The 19259-nt window shown below is 40.6% G+C and overlaps 2 protein-coding genes across 5 annotated transcripts in view; both read left to right on the top strand.

Annotated features, from left to right (window-relative positions):
• The window catches only part of LOC108261296 (class I histocompatibility antigen, Gogo-A*0401 alpha chain), a 158301-nt gene that overhangs the window by 87170 nt on the left and 51872 nt on the right, over nt 1-19259 (top strand). The window lies entirely within an intron of this gene.
• Nucleotides 3747-17314, top strand: slc6a4b (solute carrier family 6 member 4b). Its single transcript, XM_017451595.3, has 13 exons — nt 3747-4044; nt 8460-8594; nt 8953-9172; nt 10149-10287; nt 10373-10507; nt 11255-11358; nt 11669-11796; nt 11907-12019; nt 12097-12228; nt 13169-13268; nt 13589-13689; nt 15346-15513; nt 15659-17314. The coding sequence occupies exons 1-13, from the start codon at nt 3861-3863 to the stop codon at nt 15737-15739; spliced, it is 1740 nt and encodes a 579-aa protein (XP_017307084.1). The 5' UTR covers nt 3747-3860; the 3' UTR covers nt 15740-17314.

Below are 19259 nucleotides of genomic sequence, written 5' to 3'. Positions count from 1 at the left end.
TTAAACAATAAAAAAAAAACATAAAAAAAACAAGCCATGTTGTTAGCGCACCAATGACACAAGAAAGAGTAGCTAAGCTAATGTCTCAAGCCCTGTAGCTAGTCTCTGGTCTGATGCCTTCAGCTAAATAACTTACATCAATGCACATGACTGGCTGTTACAGAACGTTCATGTTTACTAAACTATGGCCATTTTCCCCATATGTTTATCATTATCTTCTACGTTTTTGTCCTTCAAGAACTTGCTTCAATCCACTGAAACACTTTGACATCCAGACCGCTTTTCTCCTGGTCTCGGTAGTACGGATAATAGTTTTTGGGATTTCACCCCGATGGAGTGGGATCTAAGGGGACTAAGTGGTAGAAAGCAACAAGCTTGACTTGAATGAATCATGTCCAATCAGAATCCAGAATGCAGCAGCGCTGTGTTGTAACGTCAGCTGGAACTTGTGAGAAAAGCTCGTTCGCATCGATAACGATGATGATGTGAATGATCAGAAATGAAGTTTGTGTTGTTTGGCTGCGCTTCCATGCTGACCACACACACTCCATCACCTGGCTGCGTATCGTCCGTCCGTCCCTCCGTCGGCCGTCAATCTCTCCCCGTGATCGGAGTAGACATACACAAGAGTCCCTGAAAGACTTCCTGTCAAAACGATGTTCTTCTATCCGTACACGTCGATTGCTCTGGGGAAATCTCATGCTGTTGAGCATGAACCGAAAGGTCTTAAAAAAAAGAACAATAAAAAAACAGAGGATTGTGGGAATTCTTAAACTGAAGATTCTTGTAATGCTCAATGTTAATTAATGAATGATTTAATGATTTTAACTTTATTATATGTTTTGATTCACATTGCTACTACTTTTAAGCACAGGTGAGATACATGTTCTATGCTTAGTTGTAATTTTTTTTTTTATAAGTTAAGTCATTTGTAGTATTTTGGATTGAACTGTGTCAGGTTAGGGTTTTTAATGAATGCAGGATGACAGTTACATACTGAAGAACTCATCATCGACAGCGAAAGAACATCCTGAGGATCCAAAACGTCTCCAGTTGTTCCTCGGTGTGACCGATGAGAGAGTAAATAAAAAGCTTGTATATGGATTTATCCACTTGTAAGCCTTCATGGGTCTTATTATTTCCACCTCATTGGTTTCTGGTCTTTCCTCATGATTTGCTGTTGCGTTCGTGTTTCTGTTGCATAGATGTGCCCGAAATCTTTACAAGCCAAATTGTTTCATGGTTAATTACCAGTGTTATTGGTTGTTATTTATTGAAAGAAGAACGCTTGGATGTCATTTGTATTGATATTTGACTGAACGGTTATTTGAGATGTACTGAGACTGCTGGAGGTGATTTTGTTGTTAAACGACTCAGAAGTGGACAAATTAGTAGCTGAAATAAGTTTATTCATAGCTGCCCAGTGGACATGTTGGTTCTATAGCCAGAGAAAGAAAAAAATCCTTACTTCCTTTCACATTAGACACATACGTTTAAACGTAACGAGCTTCATGGTGGTGCGACACACCTCAATGCACCTGCTGCACCACACACATCTAACTTTTGGTCGAATTATTTTTCTAGGAATCACGAACACATGATAAAAACCACACTGACAAAACCAAGCAAAATCCCATTGATTCACGTAGCACATAACTCTTCCGCTAACTACAGGAGTTCAACATATCTAGAGAAAATAAATACACTAGCCAAACTCGATTCATAATAGCTTTTATACACAGTGTAAGGAGAACGTTGCCGCTCGTACCTGAAAACAATGACTTGTTTTGGACTTTTGAGAAAGTGCAAACTTGTTTTTTGTGCCTTACTCCGTATTAATGCACTAAATTACATAAATAGCTCACGGTATGTTATTATATTATGTTAGCTATGACATTTTAGCCTCATCAATTACGTTTCCAGGCAACTAAACCAACTTGTCCACACTTGTTTTGTGCAGAACAATTTGGAAGCCAAGCGGGAAAATAGTGTTTAAAACCCGAGCTACAAGAATTCAGTTCATCGAATCCATTCATGCATCATTCTACACTAGAGCGAGGCTTTTAACCTTGTTGTCCCTTCAATTGGCAATTTTGTGAGCCACTCTGGAGGGGTTTGCAATCTAAGTGACCTGATACCGAGCACCCATTGGAGATACGGGTTGCAGACACACAGTCTGTGGCGGTAGATTCGGAGCTGTGCTGATTTCGCACGTATGCGCTCAGCTCCATCCTGGAGGTCTAACCTCATTTCATGCACTGCACTCGACACAGTTTCCCTATCCACTTTATGCCTCCTTCAGACTAGCCCGTGCTAAAAGCAGCTGATTTGATTCCAGACTCGCATTTTATCAAGTTTAGCTAACGAGGCCCGTTCAGTGCTATTTCAGTATAGAGCACACGGTGGGAAATTGCTCCAACGGACCATGTTGGACACGTTTTCCAGCCTTAAAAAGTGGGGAAAAAACAAAAACCAGTAACTAGGACCTAGATGCCAACAGAGTGAGTGGGGACGCCTCCACCGCCAACCTGTCACATACCAAGTCCTTCTTGTTACCAAGTCATATGCCAGAAATAGCGTTAAAACATACTTCAACCAGAAAGGAAGTGTCCTGCTGTCTCCTTCACTCTGTTTGAATCAGTTCCAAAATCAATTCGAATCTCGGACAGACAGACAATCGGAAAAAATAACGCCTCCACCACCTACTGATGGAGGCAGATAAACTGGAACTGAACATCAGTATGCTCTCGAATTTCAGTGCACGTTTTAAACAAACTCCACATGTTCGGAAAATTATACTTAATATGAAATTTAAAAAGGAAAAAACACACCATCAGTGTTTAAATCATTTCAGCTGGACACTGGATGTAGCTGGAATTTTATAAATACTTTAACAAATGGAAACAGTAACATGAATGTGGAGGATAAACGGTTTGAGTTCAGACTTGGCGGGGAGGTGTAGCATGGCGGATCTCGAACCTGATTGGCTGTCATGTAAATCAGTCAAACGCTTAAGTGCGACTTCCTGCTTCAAAAGGAAATACGTCGAGATACGAAATCTAAATGTGGATAAATGATACTTTTAAAAATGACTCAAGGTGCACAAGTACTGTAGACTCAAGCTTTAAAGGCCCACTACATGCATCTTTCTAGATAAAAGATGTAAAGGTACTAAAGGTACTAAAGGTGTATGCTCATGTAGATGGTACCTCTCCAGTGATCAGGAAAGGTTTAAACTTTCTGAGAGTGAACACTGTCTGAGCTAATTTAATAATAAAGGTGTCAGTTTCACATTGCTGGTCCACGGTTTTTGCTTGTGTGTGTGTGTGTGTGTGTGTGTGTGTGTGTGTGTGTGTGTGTGTGTGTGTGTGTGTGATTCAGTATAACTGTAACACAATACTGTCTGTGTTAAAACACCCAAAGTATGTTTGAAGTGTGAAAGATTTCATTCAGCACTCAGGTAAATCACCACCATCAACAATTTTAATGCTGCAAACATCCTCGTGCAGTCCTGAGAGCACGTGAGAAATCCAATAACTGGAGCGTTAGATGAGCATTTACTTTATTTTAATCTCATCCGGTTGTGGCCTTCCCGCTCGCGCGTACGTGTGTGTAGATGGGTGTGAGGTGGGTGAGAAAGTGAGAGTGAGAGAGAAAGGGGGGGGGGGGGGGGGGGTGCGTTTTGCGCTTCACTCTACACGGGTCTTTTTACCTCGCGCGCTCCAACTCGCAGCATGCCTGTTCCCCTCCGCGCGCGCTGCACCTGAACCTCACCTGTTGTCACCTCTGAACAACTTTCCTTTGACCCACGGAGATTCTCGGAGCTTTTTCTTTTCTTTTCTTTTCTTCCCCACAGCGACATGCACCATCACGACTTGTCGGTGAGCGCGAACACCGGTCCGGTTCCGGTTCCGGTGATCCTGCAGACAGAGTCGCGCGACAAGTGGGGCAAAAAAATGGACTTCTTGCTGTCGGTGATCGGCTTTGCTGTGGATCTGGGGAACGTCTGGCGGTTTCCTTACATCTGCTACCAAAACGGCGGAGGTAAAGAACTTTTTTTTTTTTTGCATTGTAATCACACTGAACAGTGCGGATTATTTTAATTTGTCTATTGATTTTAATCGAAAGGACAGGATAGAAAATGAGTCATGTATTCGATAAAAATGTGTGCATGTCTAGTGAATCAGACCAAAACTATTATTACTATATATAGATATATAAGTAAGTAAAAGTATCAATATTTTACTATAAATATGATTCGCCTATTAATTCTGAATCCGATGATTAACATTATGAGCAGGATTTGGTTTTGTTAATATAACCGGTAATATTTTACGCAACAGATGAACAGAGAAGCGCTGTCTCTGTCCATGGTGCTGAACGCAGATGGTTTGGGTGGAAAAACATAACGGGGGAAAAAACTGTCTGGATCTGAATTCGTTTTATAATTTATCACTCCCATTATTCTTAACAACGATTCTTCACAAAATATGATAAATTGAATTGAATTAAATTTTTTTATTAACGAATGATAACTTACACTATGAAACATGCTAGGAAGTTTCTTATGAATCTCCTCAACATGGTCTTTGAATGAAGTACACGTCCATGGAAGGTGAAGGTGAACGTCTTCAATCCATAATGTCAACGTAAAAAAAAAATGATAAAGAAATCTCTACACAGGTATGACAAGTAAAGTCCAATATTTTTCCTCATTTGGATTTGATTGGTTTCATTATATTGTAGTTAATTGTAGTAGTGTGAAAAACAACAACAACAATGAAAATCAGATAAACAATATCTGAGAGACTCATTTGTGCTTGTTTTTTTTTTTTTTTTTTTTTAAAGTAAATTATTTGGAAATATGCAAGTGTTCGTAAACCCTCTTCCTTTTATTCAACAATGATACACATTTGGGGAGGAAAAAATGAATACATAAGAAGCCATGAATGGATTACACAGTTCTGATTTACACATTCAGATCTATATAATTTTTTAAATTTTGGTTTACTGGTGCTGGGTGTTGAGTTCCACTCTGTGATGAGAGAAAGTGAGAGAGAGAGAGAGAGAGAGAGAGAGAGATAGAGAGAGAGAGAGAGAGAGAGAGAGAGAGAGAGAGAGAGAGAGAGAGAAAGGACATTAGGCAGAAGACATCTCATTTGTTTGATGTCATGATAGTCCTCAAACAGAGACAGCAATAATGACCCATGTGTCCTATGGGAGAGAATTTTAACTAATAGATACTATGGGAAGCTCCTAATCGCCAATCTCCGGTGACAAGACCAATGATTTCCATCTAAGCATCAAAATAGAATGAATGCTCAAATTAGAACCAGATGAAGCACTGGCCCTATGTTAGGGCCTTCCTCAGGTAACATGTAGTCAGCCCCAGTGGCAACTTCTGCCAACATCTACTTTAATTTTGGGTGACAGATTTGATGTTCCAGGTACAGTCCAGCCCCTGAAATACCTTCCAGAAGTGGACCAGAGATTTGGGACACCCTGTCAAGTAGACATTAGTGTCATCCAGATAGGCTGGAAAATAGCACTGGTAAAACTCCAGAATAATATGTGATAGCAAAGTGTTTAAGGCATTGGGTCACTGATTGGAGTGCCATAAGTTCAAATCCCAGCATTGCTGGGACCATCTAGAGTATGGTGGAAACATTGATTGATTGATTGATCTTGGCATTGTCAAAAAACAATGAATATTAGTTAAGCAGCTCCTCAAACAATCTCCATTAAATTAACAATAATATACTAAAAAGAAAAAAAAAAACTACTAATAAAATAATAAATAGACAAGTGACTAGTGAATGTAGGACGGTTTCTTTTTCAGCAGCTATCAGTCTCTTTCAATCATGGGGGTGAGCGGGGGGGGGGGGGGGGGGGGGGTGATGTAGTTTACAGCTCTAGGATAAAAACTGTCCTTTGTGCTGGTTTTAATTGTCCGATATCTTCTCCGAGAGGGGAGAGGAGAGAACAGGCAATGCCCAGGGTGAGTTGGGTCTTTTGTAATATAACTGGCCTTCTTTTTAAGTCGGACAGTGTATATGTCTGTCAGGGATACGAGTGGGGTCCCAATTACTCGCTGTGCTGCTTTCACGACATGTTGTAGTTCTCTCCTGTTTTCTGCAGTGCAGCTGCCATACCACACAGTACAACAGCAGGTCAATAGGTTCTCAGTGGTGGCATGATAGAGACTAATCAGCATCTGTTGTGGAAGGTGGGACTGCTTTAACTTCGTAAGGAAGTAGAGTCTTTCCTGGGCCCTCTTCACCTGGTCAAAGATGTTAACTGACCGTGTAAGGTCTGAGGAGATGTAAAATCCCCAGGAACTTGAAACTCTCCACTCTTTCTACCTCCTCTCCTAATAGACTGAGAGCAAGATGCTCAGTGCATCTGGATCTTCTAAAGTGTATCATCTCTTTAGTTTTTGTGATGTTAAGGTCCAGATTATTATAAGTACACTACTCCACCAGATGTTGAACCTCCTCTATGCGTTATCAGTCCTACTATGGTAGTATCGTCTGCAAATTTAATGATGGTGTTGGAGGGGTGAATGGGAGAGCAGTTATATGTGAAGAGTGTGTAAAGGAGAGGGCCGAGGACACACCCCTATAGTGCTCCCGTATTCAGGATCAAAGATGACGAAGTGCAGCCTCCCATCCTGAGAGTTTGGAGTCTGTTACTTAAGAAGTCCAGTATCCATAAGCTCAGTGAACTGTCCACGAACAGGTGCATCAAATTTGGACAAGTTTGTGAGGAATTATGGTATTAAAGGCTGAACTAAAATCAACAAACAACATCCTCACATGTGTTTGACTGATCCAAATGTGTGATGGCTGTGTGAAGAGCTGTTGATCTATTGCTTCAATATGCAAACTGATGTTGGTCCAGATCAGCAGGGATGACAGCCTTAATATGAGTGAGAATCAGCCTCTCAAACATTTCATAATGATGGGGGTTAGGGCAGCTGGATGATAATCATTCCGACTGTTCACTGCTGTTTTCTTGGGAATTGGGAAAATTATGGCTGACTTAAGACAGGTGGGAACCATAGCTTGCTCTAGTGAGAGGTTAAAAATGTCAGTGAATACCTCTGCTAGGACCTCAGCACCCATCCAGTGACCCCCATCTGGTCCAGCTGCTTTACGAGTGTCAACTGCGTGCAGGGTGGTTTTGACCTGGTGTTGATGTAACTTTATGGGTGGTACCATCTCTGGATGTACAGAAGGATGTTCTCACTATTTTGGCAGTCGAAGCGGGCCAAAATCTGGATTAGTGTGTCTGGGAATGGGCTTTCATTGTAACTTAAAACCGGATAGCTGTCCTTATACCGGTAATTGTCTTTATTCCCTTCCACATACACCGGGAGTTGTTACTGTTGAAGTAACTTATATTCCCTGCTTGTACCAGCACTTAGCTTCTCTGATGCCCCTCCTCAATCTGCCTCGTGCTGGTCGCTGCGTGTGACCGTGCTACCATCTTGAACAGTAATATTAGCCTTATATAAACTATAATATTAGCCTGCCACAAAATTGCTTGTCTTTTGTTTACTCTTGTCCAAATCTGCCACTTCTGAAGTGCCTCCAGAAGTTGTAGCAAAACCTCATCAGTTTGGTTGTTTGACCATTTCCCCTACTACCTCCTCAATTGCATGTCAGCAGGACTTGGGAATTTGGTAGGACTACTGGCGTATGACTATTGGCATATTGGCTCAAACCAATGCTTTGGCAGATTGATGGAGTAACCTCGATAGTGTTTAAACTTGACCGTTACAGCATGCACTAGGAATCTCCTGCATGTAGTCCTCCACTGTGAGACTTGTCTTTTCTCTGCTGTTGCATGTAAAATTACTACGCAAATGAGGGATTTCTGCAGATTTAAAACCATTTTTTCACCATGTAGTAACTCTCTGGACCTTCAGCCAGAACAGCTTGAAAAGGAAAGAAACCCATGCAAGACTTGTGGATTTACCCATTGAGATGGCACAACCCTACTGTGTCCATCATTACTAAGATGAATTCATTGCCCTGGATTGAATATGGCAGCAATTCTACCAGATAGTTGAAGGGTACATTGGAAGAGCGACAAGGGGTGCAGATCAGTCCCAGATCAGCGTGATGCTGGCTTACTCCATGAGTGTGCTCATGATCACACGAAGCTTCACACGAAGGCCTCCCTGACACTTAAGACCCTGCTAATAATATGCAAGGCTAATCTGAATAAGGAAATCTTAAGTGCTTGAGCAAGTGCTTGAACAAGAATCCCCTCTCTATTAGCTCAATTTCCAAATTGCCCATACATCACAATAAAAATAACACACTGTATCATAAGTCCAGTGTGGTTTTGCACATAAAAGCACACCATGTACAGTAGTAATAATGTGTGGTTTGGGAATGGTCCACCTGATATTGAATAATTCCTGACAGTAATTCTCTTTTGTCTTCTTTTAGGAGCTTTCCTCATCCCCTACACCCTCATGGCTATATTTGGGGGTGTACCACTCTTCTACATGGAGCTGGCTCTGGGTCAGTTCCACCGCACAGGCGCCATCTCCATATGGAAACACATTTGCCCAATTTTCAAAGGTAATAAAAACGTTTAAAAAAGGCCAAAAGGTCAAAACATGATGAGTATAGTGATCGGTAGAGAGGGGAAGATTAGGATTAAATGACAATATGATAACTAGACTAACAATATTGGGAATCATATTATATTTGCTTACGTTATTTTACATCTTCCAGCAAATTCCAAGCAACATGCTCTACCAGGATACTAATATATAACTATGTTAAGATTATAACTATTTAAGAGTTTCATATCATGGTACATTGTTTTATCAGTGAACAGTGTATAAACAGTAATATTATCACTGAGATGAGCAAATACACTCAGTCCAGCTATAGTCAGTTTGGCAGACAAAGTCCTTTCCTTTGGTTTTCTCAGGCATTGGTTTCGCCATCTGCATCATTGCGTTATACGTCTCGTTCTACTACAACACCATCATTGCGTGGGCATTGTTCTACTTCTACTCATCATTCAGCAGCACTCTGCCGTGGACGAACTGCGACAATGCATGGAACACAGAAAACTGCACCAACTACTTTGGCAAGGACAATGTGACGTGGACTAACTACTCACGCTCACCTGCCGAGGAGTTTTACACGTAAGTGCATGTAAGTGGCAAAGAATGAGAAGATACGCAAGAGAGGAGGTGAAGGCACTTTTTTATTGTAAACTTTTCCACAACTTTACACCATAAATCAGCGAACAATCCTTACATGAAAATGTTGAACATGGGGCAGGGTGGCTTAGTGGTCAGTATGTTTGCCTCGCACCTCCAGGGATGGGGTATTCATATCCGCCTCCGCCCAATGTGCATGGAGCTTGCATGTTCTCACAGTGCCTCGGTTTCCACTGGGTACTCTGGTTTCCTCCCCATGTCCAAAGACATGCGCTGTAGGCTGATTGGAATTTCCAAATTGTCCATAGTGTGTGAATGTGTGTGAATGTGTGTGATTGTGCCCTGCAATGGGTTGGCATGCCGTCCAGGGTGTCCCCTGTCTTGTGCCCCGAGTTCCCTGGGATAGGCTTCAGGCTCTCTGCGACACAGTAGAGGAGTAATCATCATTCCTAATGCAGAATGAATAAAGAAATGTATTGTACTGTACGGATAGATGAATATTCTTAGCTACATGTAGAAGAGACGCATTTATTTTTGCTAGATGAAAACTGCATTAAGAAGGGAATAAAATACACTGTGTCCAGCAGTGATAGAAATGTCATGCCATCATTTTTATCCATTTATAGTTACATTTGGTGTTGTGAAACATCCATGAAACAAGTCAGGTCCAATTCTCACTTACATTATAGCATCTGTAAACAGAGCAGTATAATGGAGGGGTGAATGAAGGTGTAGAGCGGTGCTCACCAACCCTCTTCCTTGAGAGCTACCTTCCTGCAGGTTTCATCTCCAACCAACATCTAACACACCTGTTTTAGTTGATCAAGACAATGATTAGATGACCAGGTTGGCACAATTATGCTTGTAGCTGAACTCTTTGGGAAGGTAGATCTCCAGGAACAGGGTTGGCGACCACTGGTGTAGATGTTGGGACTGAGCGCCATTTCTGTGTGAGCAGGAGGAACGTGTTGGAGCTGCACGAGTCGGACGGTTTGGAGAACGTGGGTGTGATCCGCTGGCAGCTGATGCTCTGCCTGTTCCTCATCTTCACCATTGTCTACTTCAGCCTGTGGAAAGGAGTCAAAAGTTCGGGCAAGGTACACACACGTACTGTAAAAGTGTTTTAAATTATAACTACACCATCACTGTGACACAAAAAAATTCTCTCTCTCTCTCTCTCAGGTGGTTTGGGTCACAGCCACTCTTCCCTATTTAGTGTTGTTGATTTTGTTAGTCCGAGGCGCAACGTTACCTGGAGCCTGGAGGGGCGTCGTCTTCTACCTGAAGCCCAAATGGGAAAAACTTAAGGATACAACTGTGAGTTTCTCTCTCACACACATACACACATTGGCCAGTGAGAACAACACCACAAAATCAGTTGAATTTAAAAACCATGATGCATTAGGAACACTATAAACCTTCCCCACTGTATTCAGTTTACGTGAAGTGTTTATTTGATGAATTTACAGATAATATCACACTCTGCGGTTTGGAAAGACTGCGGTTTGTTTTCTGCTGGGGGAAATGCAGATGAGGTGAAGAAAGCACACCGCTAATCAGATGCGTAATTGGTTCACATTTGTTTTTCCTTTATGAAAGGCTCCAGTGCACTCTCGCTTAATCATTTTTGATTATTTTCCAATAACAGCACAACACAGAGTGTTTTTTTCCTTACTTAAGCTGTCTATAAGGCGGTAATGGACAGAGCGTTCACGAAACCGTAAGGCACTACTTGCTATTCATAGTGACTCTAATGGGTAGAAAAGCTATTGTACAAATGAATCATTCCTGAATTCTGATTAATTATATTCTCTTTGTAGATCTGATTTAGCACATATGGTTGTTTCCCCACCACAGCAGGAGATTTCCTAATGCATTCATGTATATGTGTATATGTGTATAACTCCAACACCATTGTTGTTGTGGTTTTAAGACCTCTACCACAACCACAACCTCCACCACACGCTTTACTCGTAATCCTACAAGAAACAACGATATTTCCCAATGATAACACGCTGGTGTGTAGATACTGAGAGTATTAACCCAATTCTTTTTGTGCTACAGGTTTGGGTGGACGCAGCAGCTCAGATCTTCTTCTCCCTCGGCCCAGGGTTTGGCGTTCTGCTTGCTCTGTCCAGCTACAACCCGTTCGACAACAACTGCTACAGGTCTGAAGTACTTCCTCACTCTTTCTCCTGGCTTCTGTTTGCAAATCGGAAACATTTGTGTCTGTGTGTATGTGTGTGTGGGTTTATTGGGTCTGGCTTCAAATGGTGTATGAACGAGGAGGAGGAGGAAGGAGGAGGATCCTTGAACAAATTATCAAATTATCAACCCCCTCCCTATGGTCTCATCCTAAATCATCCTACATCAAAATCCTACATCAGCCTCCATTACTTGGTGTAGGGATGCAACTGCATCCATACTGTGTGAATGCTCTACATTGTCTTCCGTCTCTTTCCTTCTCTCTTTCGGCAGAGACGCCATTGTGACGAGTGTGGTGAACTGCCTGACCAGCTTCATGTCTGGTTTTGTGATTTTTACCGTTCTGGGCTACATGGCCGAGCAGAGACACGTTAACGTGGAAGATGTAGCCAGAAACAAGGGTAAGAAGACATATAATAACCAGTCGGGCATTATAAGGACAAAGTCTCTTAAAGTTGCTGATTTTGGTCAGTTTTTAAGGAACTTTTTTTTTTTTTTTTTACCATTATAGGCCCAAGTCTTCTGTTCATCACTTACCCAGAAGCCATTGCCAATATGATGGGCTCCACGTTTTTCGCCATCATCTTCTTTGCGATGATGATCACACTGGGATTGGACAGCACGGTGTGTTTACAGACACACACATATATTTTTAATATTGCTGTACAGTATTTGTATATGTAAACTGTGTGTGTGTCCAGTTTGGAGGTCTGGAAGCCATCATCACTGCTGTCATGGATGAGTACCCAGACTTTCTGTCCCACAGGAGAGAGGTGTTCGTGCTGGGCCTGGTGACAGTGTGCTTTTTGGGCTCTCTGAGCACTCTTACTAAAGTAAGTTCCTAACAGCACTTTCACTCTGCATAGTCCATTTGTCGAGTCCAAACCAGAGTTAAATTGATACTTTTGGTTAGTTTGCTCTTTGTTTGGGTTTAGTTTTACACTGCACATAATTAAACAAACCAAATAACTGACTACATGCTGCGTTGGCAATCCGTGTGAGTGCACTTCACTATGTTTTAGTGGATTCTGGCATTCTCTTGGCTTTTTGGGGTGCCATCAATTCTCAACTCTTGTGAGAAAGTGATTTGACTCTGATTCGACTTACCTACAAGAAGTGAACTCTAGTGAGAAAGTCATTCGACTCTGAATAGACTCACCTGCAAGAAATGAACTCTAGTGAGAAAGTCATTCGACTCTGTATCGACTCACCTGCAAGAAGTGAACTCTAGTGAGAAAGTCTTTCGACTCTGAATCAACTCACCTGCAAGAAGTGAACTCTAGTGAGAAAGTCTTTCGATTCTGAATCGACTCACATGCTGGAAGTAAACTCAAGTGAGAAAGTGATTTGACTCTGAATCGACTGATTCATTTTGCAGTTCAGAATAATATGACGCAGCAAATATATTGAATTATAATGGCATGCAATGGAGTTTCTTGGTTATTCATTCCATTTATATATTTGGTAAATGTACAGATGTGAACAGTGGAGTATTATGGGTGGTGCTTTAACTTCATAACCATCCGCTCACAAGCGCAGACGCTACACTGCTGCCAAAGTGACTGAACCTGAGGGCATTTCCTTTATTCAGGTCAATCCTGGACAGTTTTAAAATGTCTAGTCAAGATGAATGGTCTGCTTTTATCATCTTGAAGAAGTTTCTCCACACATCTGATGAGCTTCATAACGTGAACTGAACATCCATGAATAAATGAAAAAAAGTCCACTTGCAGTGATTCAACTTGTATTTGTTTGGTTTCTTTTTGGTTACAGGGCGGTGCGTACGTAGTAAAACTACTTGAAGAGTTTGGAGTCGGATCCTCCATAATAGCTATTGTGTTTTTGGAAGCCACCGCAGTCTCCTGGTTTTATGGTAAGAAAACATCTCCCTGTGAGTTCAGCACAGATGAAAAGCCCCCATGGGTTAACCATTTTTCAGCAACATATTGTGTCTTCCAATATTAATATTTTTGTAATATTGTTATCTACTGTATAATGTTAATGATATATAACTGTATTATATAATTACTGTATATTATCTCATTATACATCATTATATTACAATGGTAGTAATAGATTATGCAAAGTTCAGGATCAGAGTTTGGTTTTAATATCTTTATCATTACCCAGAACCTGTAAAAACGACTCTTTAAAAAACACTTAATGAGCTCAATCTTTCTGGTTTCCTCTCAGGCATCAACAGATTCAGCAACGACGTCAAAGCCATGCTGGGATACACGCCCGGATTCTTCTGGAGGTTTTGTTGGGTGGCCATCAGCCCCACTTTTCTAGCGGTGAATAAACATTTTTTTAATTATGTATTTTTTCTATCACGGTATGCCATGTAGAAATCCATCACCGTGGTGTCGATGGTATTTTCCTGACGCCTTTAAAGTAAATAATGAGACAGTAGCGAGTCTAACAGCTACAGAAGGTCAAGCGTTTCCCGGCTTATTATTTTCTCATTTAGAAACGTAGAAATATTTCCTGCCCTCCGGCCCTTAAAGACACTTTAATCCCGTTTTTGACCGCCGCCTCACTTTCGAAACTTCTGCATCCCAAATGTCAATCCCATTCACCCCGCTAACGTGATCACTCATGCCAGAGCTGACATTCACCCCCTGCACATTCTCCTTTTTTATTTGTCCCCGAGAGTGACAAACGACCATCTCCGTCTCTGCCTCAGGTGCTCAGAGATTATTTGAAGCGTCGCACATTTGTCACTGTTGACACACGCCGAAAAAGTGCCGTTTTCTGCTTAGAAACGTTTCGATTCAACACTGCAGACGTGTTGTTTTAGAATGCAATTTTCATTTCCTCAGGTGAAATAGATGAGACTTATTTCAAGATTTGAGTAACAATCGCTATTAAATAATTAATTAAGGCCTATGCATACAAAGATGGATGGAAGGATGGATTGACTTTTAGGTCTAGATTAGGACCTAAAAACTTACAAAAGACCCTGATTCAGTGCACACAGATACAGATATTTGGATCGAATGAGAAATCTGCCACTACAATCTGAATTTACAAATGTACAAAAGTGAAATTTTGAAGGGTTTTTTTTGTAGCTTTGAATGACTTCGAACTGAAATTGTACTAATAACATGAATTTGTGTGCAAAAGTTCAAATTCTATCTTAGAATAACGTTAGTGTACGTTCAAATTACATTTTTTTTCTCATACAAATTCAGTTCTTCAGATTCAGAATTTCAAGTCAAAACTCTGCTCACAAACTGCATATTTTACTCACTTTGCTGTGTTCACTTGAATTAATGAAGTAACATTTACATGAACCGACTGAATACTTAAATTGAAGCCGTGGCTTCTGAACTTGATTTGCATATTCGTTTGAAGAACTTTAGACGGATTTAATTTTGAGCGTTACGGCCGGGTTGTTTTCAGTATTTCTTGTTTTGTTTAAGGCTATTGTTTTGTGAAACGTTTTCAAAGATCAAGTGTTACGGTAAAGTTTTCTTGCTGCGTGCTCTTTGTGTTTAAATTAAATTTACTTATAGGAAAAGAAAACTGTTGAACTGTTCAATTTCCTTATTTTATTACATTCAAAATAAATAAATAGATAAAAGAGAATAATCCTTGGTGCCATGCAAACTGTACTTAAAATACTGTATGCATAGTTAAATTGAAGACTTTATGTGTGGAAATTGTTACCAGTCTCACGCCAATGTCTTTTTCAGTGTAGTGTAGCTCTTATTTCATTAGTACTTGAAAAAAAACGTTTACATTTCTCAACAAGATTCTAGCGTTCATGGCTCATAAAAAAGCAGGAAAAGTGTTCTTATTGAGCGAAAGCAGACAGGATACAATGTCAGGCTTCCATTTGTAACGGAAATGTAATATTTACCAAAAAAACCCCCCAAAAAACGGATTTGTGTCAGCGTGGATTAACATCATTTGTTTTAACCTACTGAGTGTGTTTTCTTGTTCAGTACATCATCATCAGTGCTCTGCTGAATCCGGCCCCGCTGGTGATGTTCGATTACACGTTTCCTGACTGGAGCATCACTGTGGGTTATATCATCGGATTCTCATCCTTCGTCTGGATCCCCGTCTACATGGTGTATAAGCTGGTGTGGACGCCCGGCTCGCTCAAACAGGTGAGGACTGTGTTGCTGTGTCCTGGTTTCTGATTGGTCAGACACTGTTGATTCAATCACAGCTCGTTCTGATCCACTATTTTGTGATCGGTTCAGCACAGTGACCTCTTACCTCTTCCTCTCACGTTGTTGTTTCTGTTTTCAGCGTCTGGCTGTTTGCCTGCGGCCTGAACGAACGCTGCCTGACATCCACGCAGACACGCTGGGTTTGACTCCGGTACCTTAAAACGGCCCGAAACACACACCGGAAACCAAACAGAGTCCGAACACACACACACTGGGACACACACACACACACACAAATACACACTCTCACACACACATACACGATTAAAGAAGCAATAAGTAGCATCTTTTGGTCCACTTTCCAGGTGCAATACTTCCCATGCTGCTCAGATTCAGACACAACATTCAAATTCTGTTAGGATTATTCTCCCCCCTCTGGATTATGTTATAAATTACACCACTATACATCAGATTTCTTAATTACGGTTAGACACGTGACGATATCAACTGCCGAACTCATCAGGGTGTGTAATTATCAGAATATATTATGTATTTTTATAAATAGAAAGGCAGTGAACTAAATTTTCAGATTGGCTTCTTCGAGAAAAAAAAAAAAAAGATAAAGGATAATGCTACTTTCAAATCTGTCCAAATTTAAAGGTTTCCTAGATGACAGCTGCACGCTGATGCTTAAAACATAGTCTGGGTCGAATATCGGCGTTTATACTGCAGCGCTTTTGAATTCTGGTTTCTGATTGGTCAGAAGGAGGTGGTGATTCATTTTCTATCGTCATAGTTTCTATAGTAACAGTATGGCGGACTCGTCATATAATCTAAGACTGATCTAATAAACAGATTTTAAAAAAACGTATTATTTAACAAAATAAAAATACAAAGTGTGTAATTATTGATGCGGTGAAGTTTTCTGTAAGGAGATGTTTACTTAACATTCATGGAAGGAGTCTCCAGTGTCAGAGCGCTAACCTTACGTTTAGCGACATCTTCAGGACAGAAGAGTTTACGCATGCCGGTTTCTTGGAAACAGGATGTATGTACCAAGCTATATTTTTTTTTCTTGTCGTATTAATTTCAAAAGAAAATATAAATAGAGGCTGGTGAGGGAACGACTGTTTATAGCTGCTATAACATAAGTATTTGTATTTTAGTTTCAGTTTTATTAGTCACAGTAGAATTTCTCTTCCATTTCTCATTACAGCCAGAAAAAAAAACTTTTTAGACTGAACGCTTATCAGAGCGACAGTCGACGCTCGCTAATGCTGTTTAGTTTAACGTGAAATGAAACAAAATGAAAAAAAAATGCTACTTATTGCTCCTTCAGCTTTATAATTTAAGAAGCCAAATCAGCTCGCGACTAAAATCGGTGCAATATTTAAAAAATGCAGAACATGAAAATAAATAAATAAATAAATAAATAAATAAATAAATAAATAAATAAACGTGTGAAATACGATCCATAAGAAATCTGCGCCGGTTCGTTATGGATTGCTGGTTGATGTTTCGTATTCTTTGTTCAATATTTAGTAATTTTTTTTTCCATTATCGAGCTAGGAAGTGACATCACAAATGGCAAAACCGTTTCATGCAAATGATATGATGTTTACCTCACGGTGAGAAGAGAAAATTTTTTCCAGATGTGCATCGTGGAGAGTTCCTGGTGTGTGCTGCCTTAACGCTGCCTGAACATCTGTATCGCTATTCAACGTCAAAACTCTGTATCATATCGTATCGGTCGTGTGCCTCCGGGGAAACTCAAAAATAATAATAAAAAAAATTTAAAAAGACTGTTGATGAAGACTGTTTCAAATCCATATGATTTCTCTGCATTACGATGATGGTTTTAACACGGACTCGTTGACTTCCCATCAGCACTGACATTCATCCTGAACTTCTTAATCTCTCCCACGTTCACGCTGGCGGGCGACAAGCCACTCGTGTTACCTTAGTAGCTTGTGGGCGTGTACCAACTGCCACTGTTGTTGCTTGTGGACACTCACCCAGACACCAACAACCGCTTCCTTCCAAGCTTTATGTTTCTTCATAATGTCTCTATACACATTTATTGAGAGGTCATATATGGCAGGATAAGAGGAAGTTTTTCTTCCATTCTTGCAAACTAGTTGCAGGTAAGAACTAAAGAAATGTCGGACGGCAAACATCATCTGGGAACCATTCAAGGAGATCAGTTAGACTTGTCACATTAGCGTGTCATGACTCCATCCATCCGTTTTCTGTGCCGCGTATCCTACTCAGTGTCTCAGGGAGCCTGGAGACTGGCTATACATTGATAGCTATAATATCAAGATAACATTCCGAGGCCACAAGTGAAGTATCTCATGAATTTATTACGTTGTGGGAAATTCATATTTAATACGCAGTAGTTTGGCGGGAAAGGGCGAAAGGGCGATTTCACGCAGAGACACTGAGCTCTTAATGGCATATCCATATCACAATGTCAGTTACTCTGGTGTGTCATTTTGCATCACTTCTGGAGTGAAGTGTATTATTATCAGTCATCTCAGTACTTAGGTTCCCGTGGCCACAGTGATTTAATGTAATCGACTTCATTGCTTTGCTCATTTTAAAATAGAATAGATGTGATGAGTTAAGCCACAAAATAGATCTCGAGAAAGTCGTAGCCTCAGTAAATGAATTGGTGGCTACTCCAATGGAGAAAGTACAGATCCATCGGAAGTCATGTACACATGGAGGTGTCAGCTTCATACAACCCAAACCTGAACACATTTTATATTACATATTATTATATTATATATTAATATTATTTATATTACACTTACTATTAAGTAGTTACGCCTTCATCTGTCGTTTCGTTCCTGTTCTGAAGATCAGACGCAACAAATACCTTGAGTGTAAATTCTGCTTCATGATCTGTGATCCTCCAAAAGCTCATCCGACAAAATGGTGTCAGGATTCAACCCAGGAAATTACTGCGAAGTCGACGAGGACGTGTTAAAATATGGAATGCAGTGTTTATCCTATAGCCAAGTTTTGCAAGTGTATTTCTTTGTTGTTTTTTATTTCCAGAAAAAAAACTTGATTTGATTTCAGATTGCTGTGAGTGTTACGTTGGGTTGAGAAACGCGTTCTTCGTGTTCATGTGTACGGTATTGTAAATTGTGACAGAGACTCTTGCTCGTGTTAATGTCTGAAGTAACAATAAAGGTCTACGATGAAAAGAATTCTATCTTCAATCACATGATTGTGTTGTGAAAATGGTATTTTTTGTTATGTAACAGGTTATGTGAGGAACTAAGAGAGCAGCTCCTGTTTTCCTGTTTTCCAAGGAGGCCTGGTCTGTTTATGCTGGTTTTTAATTACCACGTTGATTTGCATTGTGAAACACATGCACGATCAGAGGACGCCATTGTGGGCGAGCGTTTAAATGAGATGTTTTATTAAAGACCACACTAAATCGAAACAGTGCAGCTCTGAAACGGAGGTATGAGGGTCTGGGAATATGAAAGAGAAGATGCTAATTCCACATTCAAGCACTTTGCAAATGGATCAAAGGCCTCAGTGGCGTTGGTGGGTCTCAGAGCGGGGAGAAAACAAAAGAGTAGGAGAGCTCAATGCACTTCCTATTAATGAGCACAATGAATAGGTGGGTGAAGTGTAAAAGCAGATATGGTGTAGATCGCTCTCAAACTTTCTGTAGCCTGGGGCCACTTTAACTGTAAAAAAATCCACAGACCCACAACTAT

This window comes from Ictalurus punctatus, chromosome 22 (genome assembly GCF_001660625.3).
Source record: "Ictalurus punctatus breed USDA103 chromosome 22, Coco_2.0, whole genome shotgun sequence".
NCBI lineage: Eukaryota > Metazoa > Chordata > Actinopteri > Siluriformes > Ictaluridae > Ictalurus > Ictalurus punctatus.
The sequence above is the reverse complement of the archived record's forward strand: the minus strand, read 5'-3'. Positions and strand labels throughout refer to the sequence as shown.

Excerpts from the sequence above, each read along its gene's own strand:
- slc6a4b (XM_017451595.3), top strand. The coding sequence starts at position 3,861 with ATGCACCATCACGACTTGTCGGTGAGCGCGAACACCGGTCCGGTTCCG. Across the intron at positions 11,797-11,906 it reads AGATGTAGCCAGAAACAAGG|GCCCAAGTCTTCTGTTCATC; the intron begins GTAAGAAGACAT and ends TTACCATTATAG. Across the intron at positions 13,690-15,345 it reads TCAGCCCCACTTTTCTAGCG|TACATCATCATCAGTGCTCT; the intron begins GTGAATAAACAT and ends TTTCTTGTTCAG.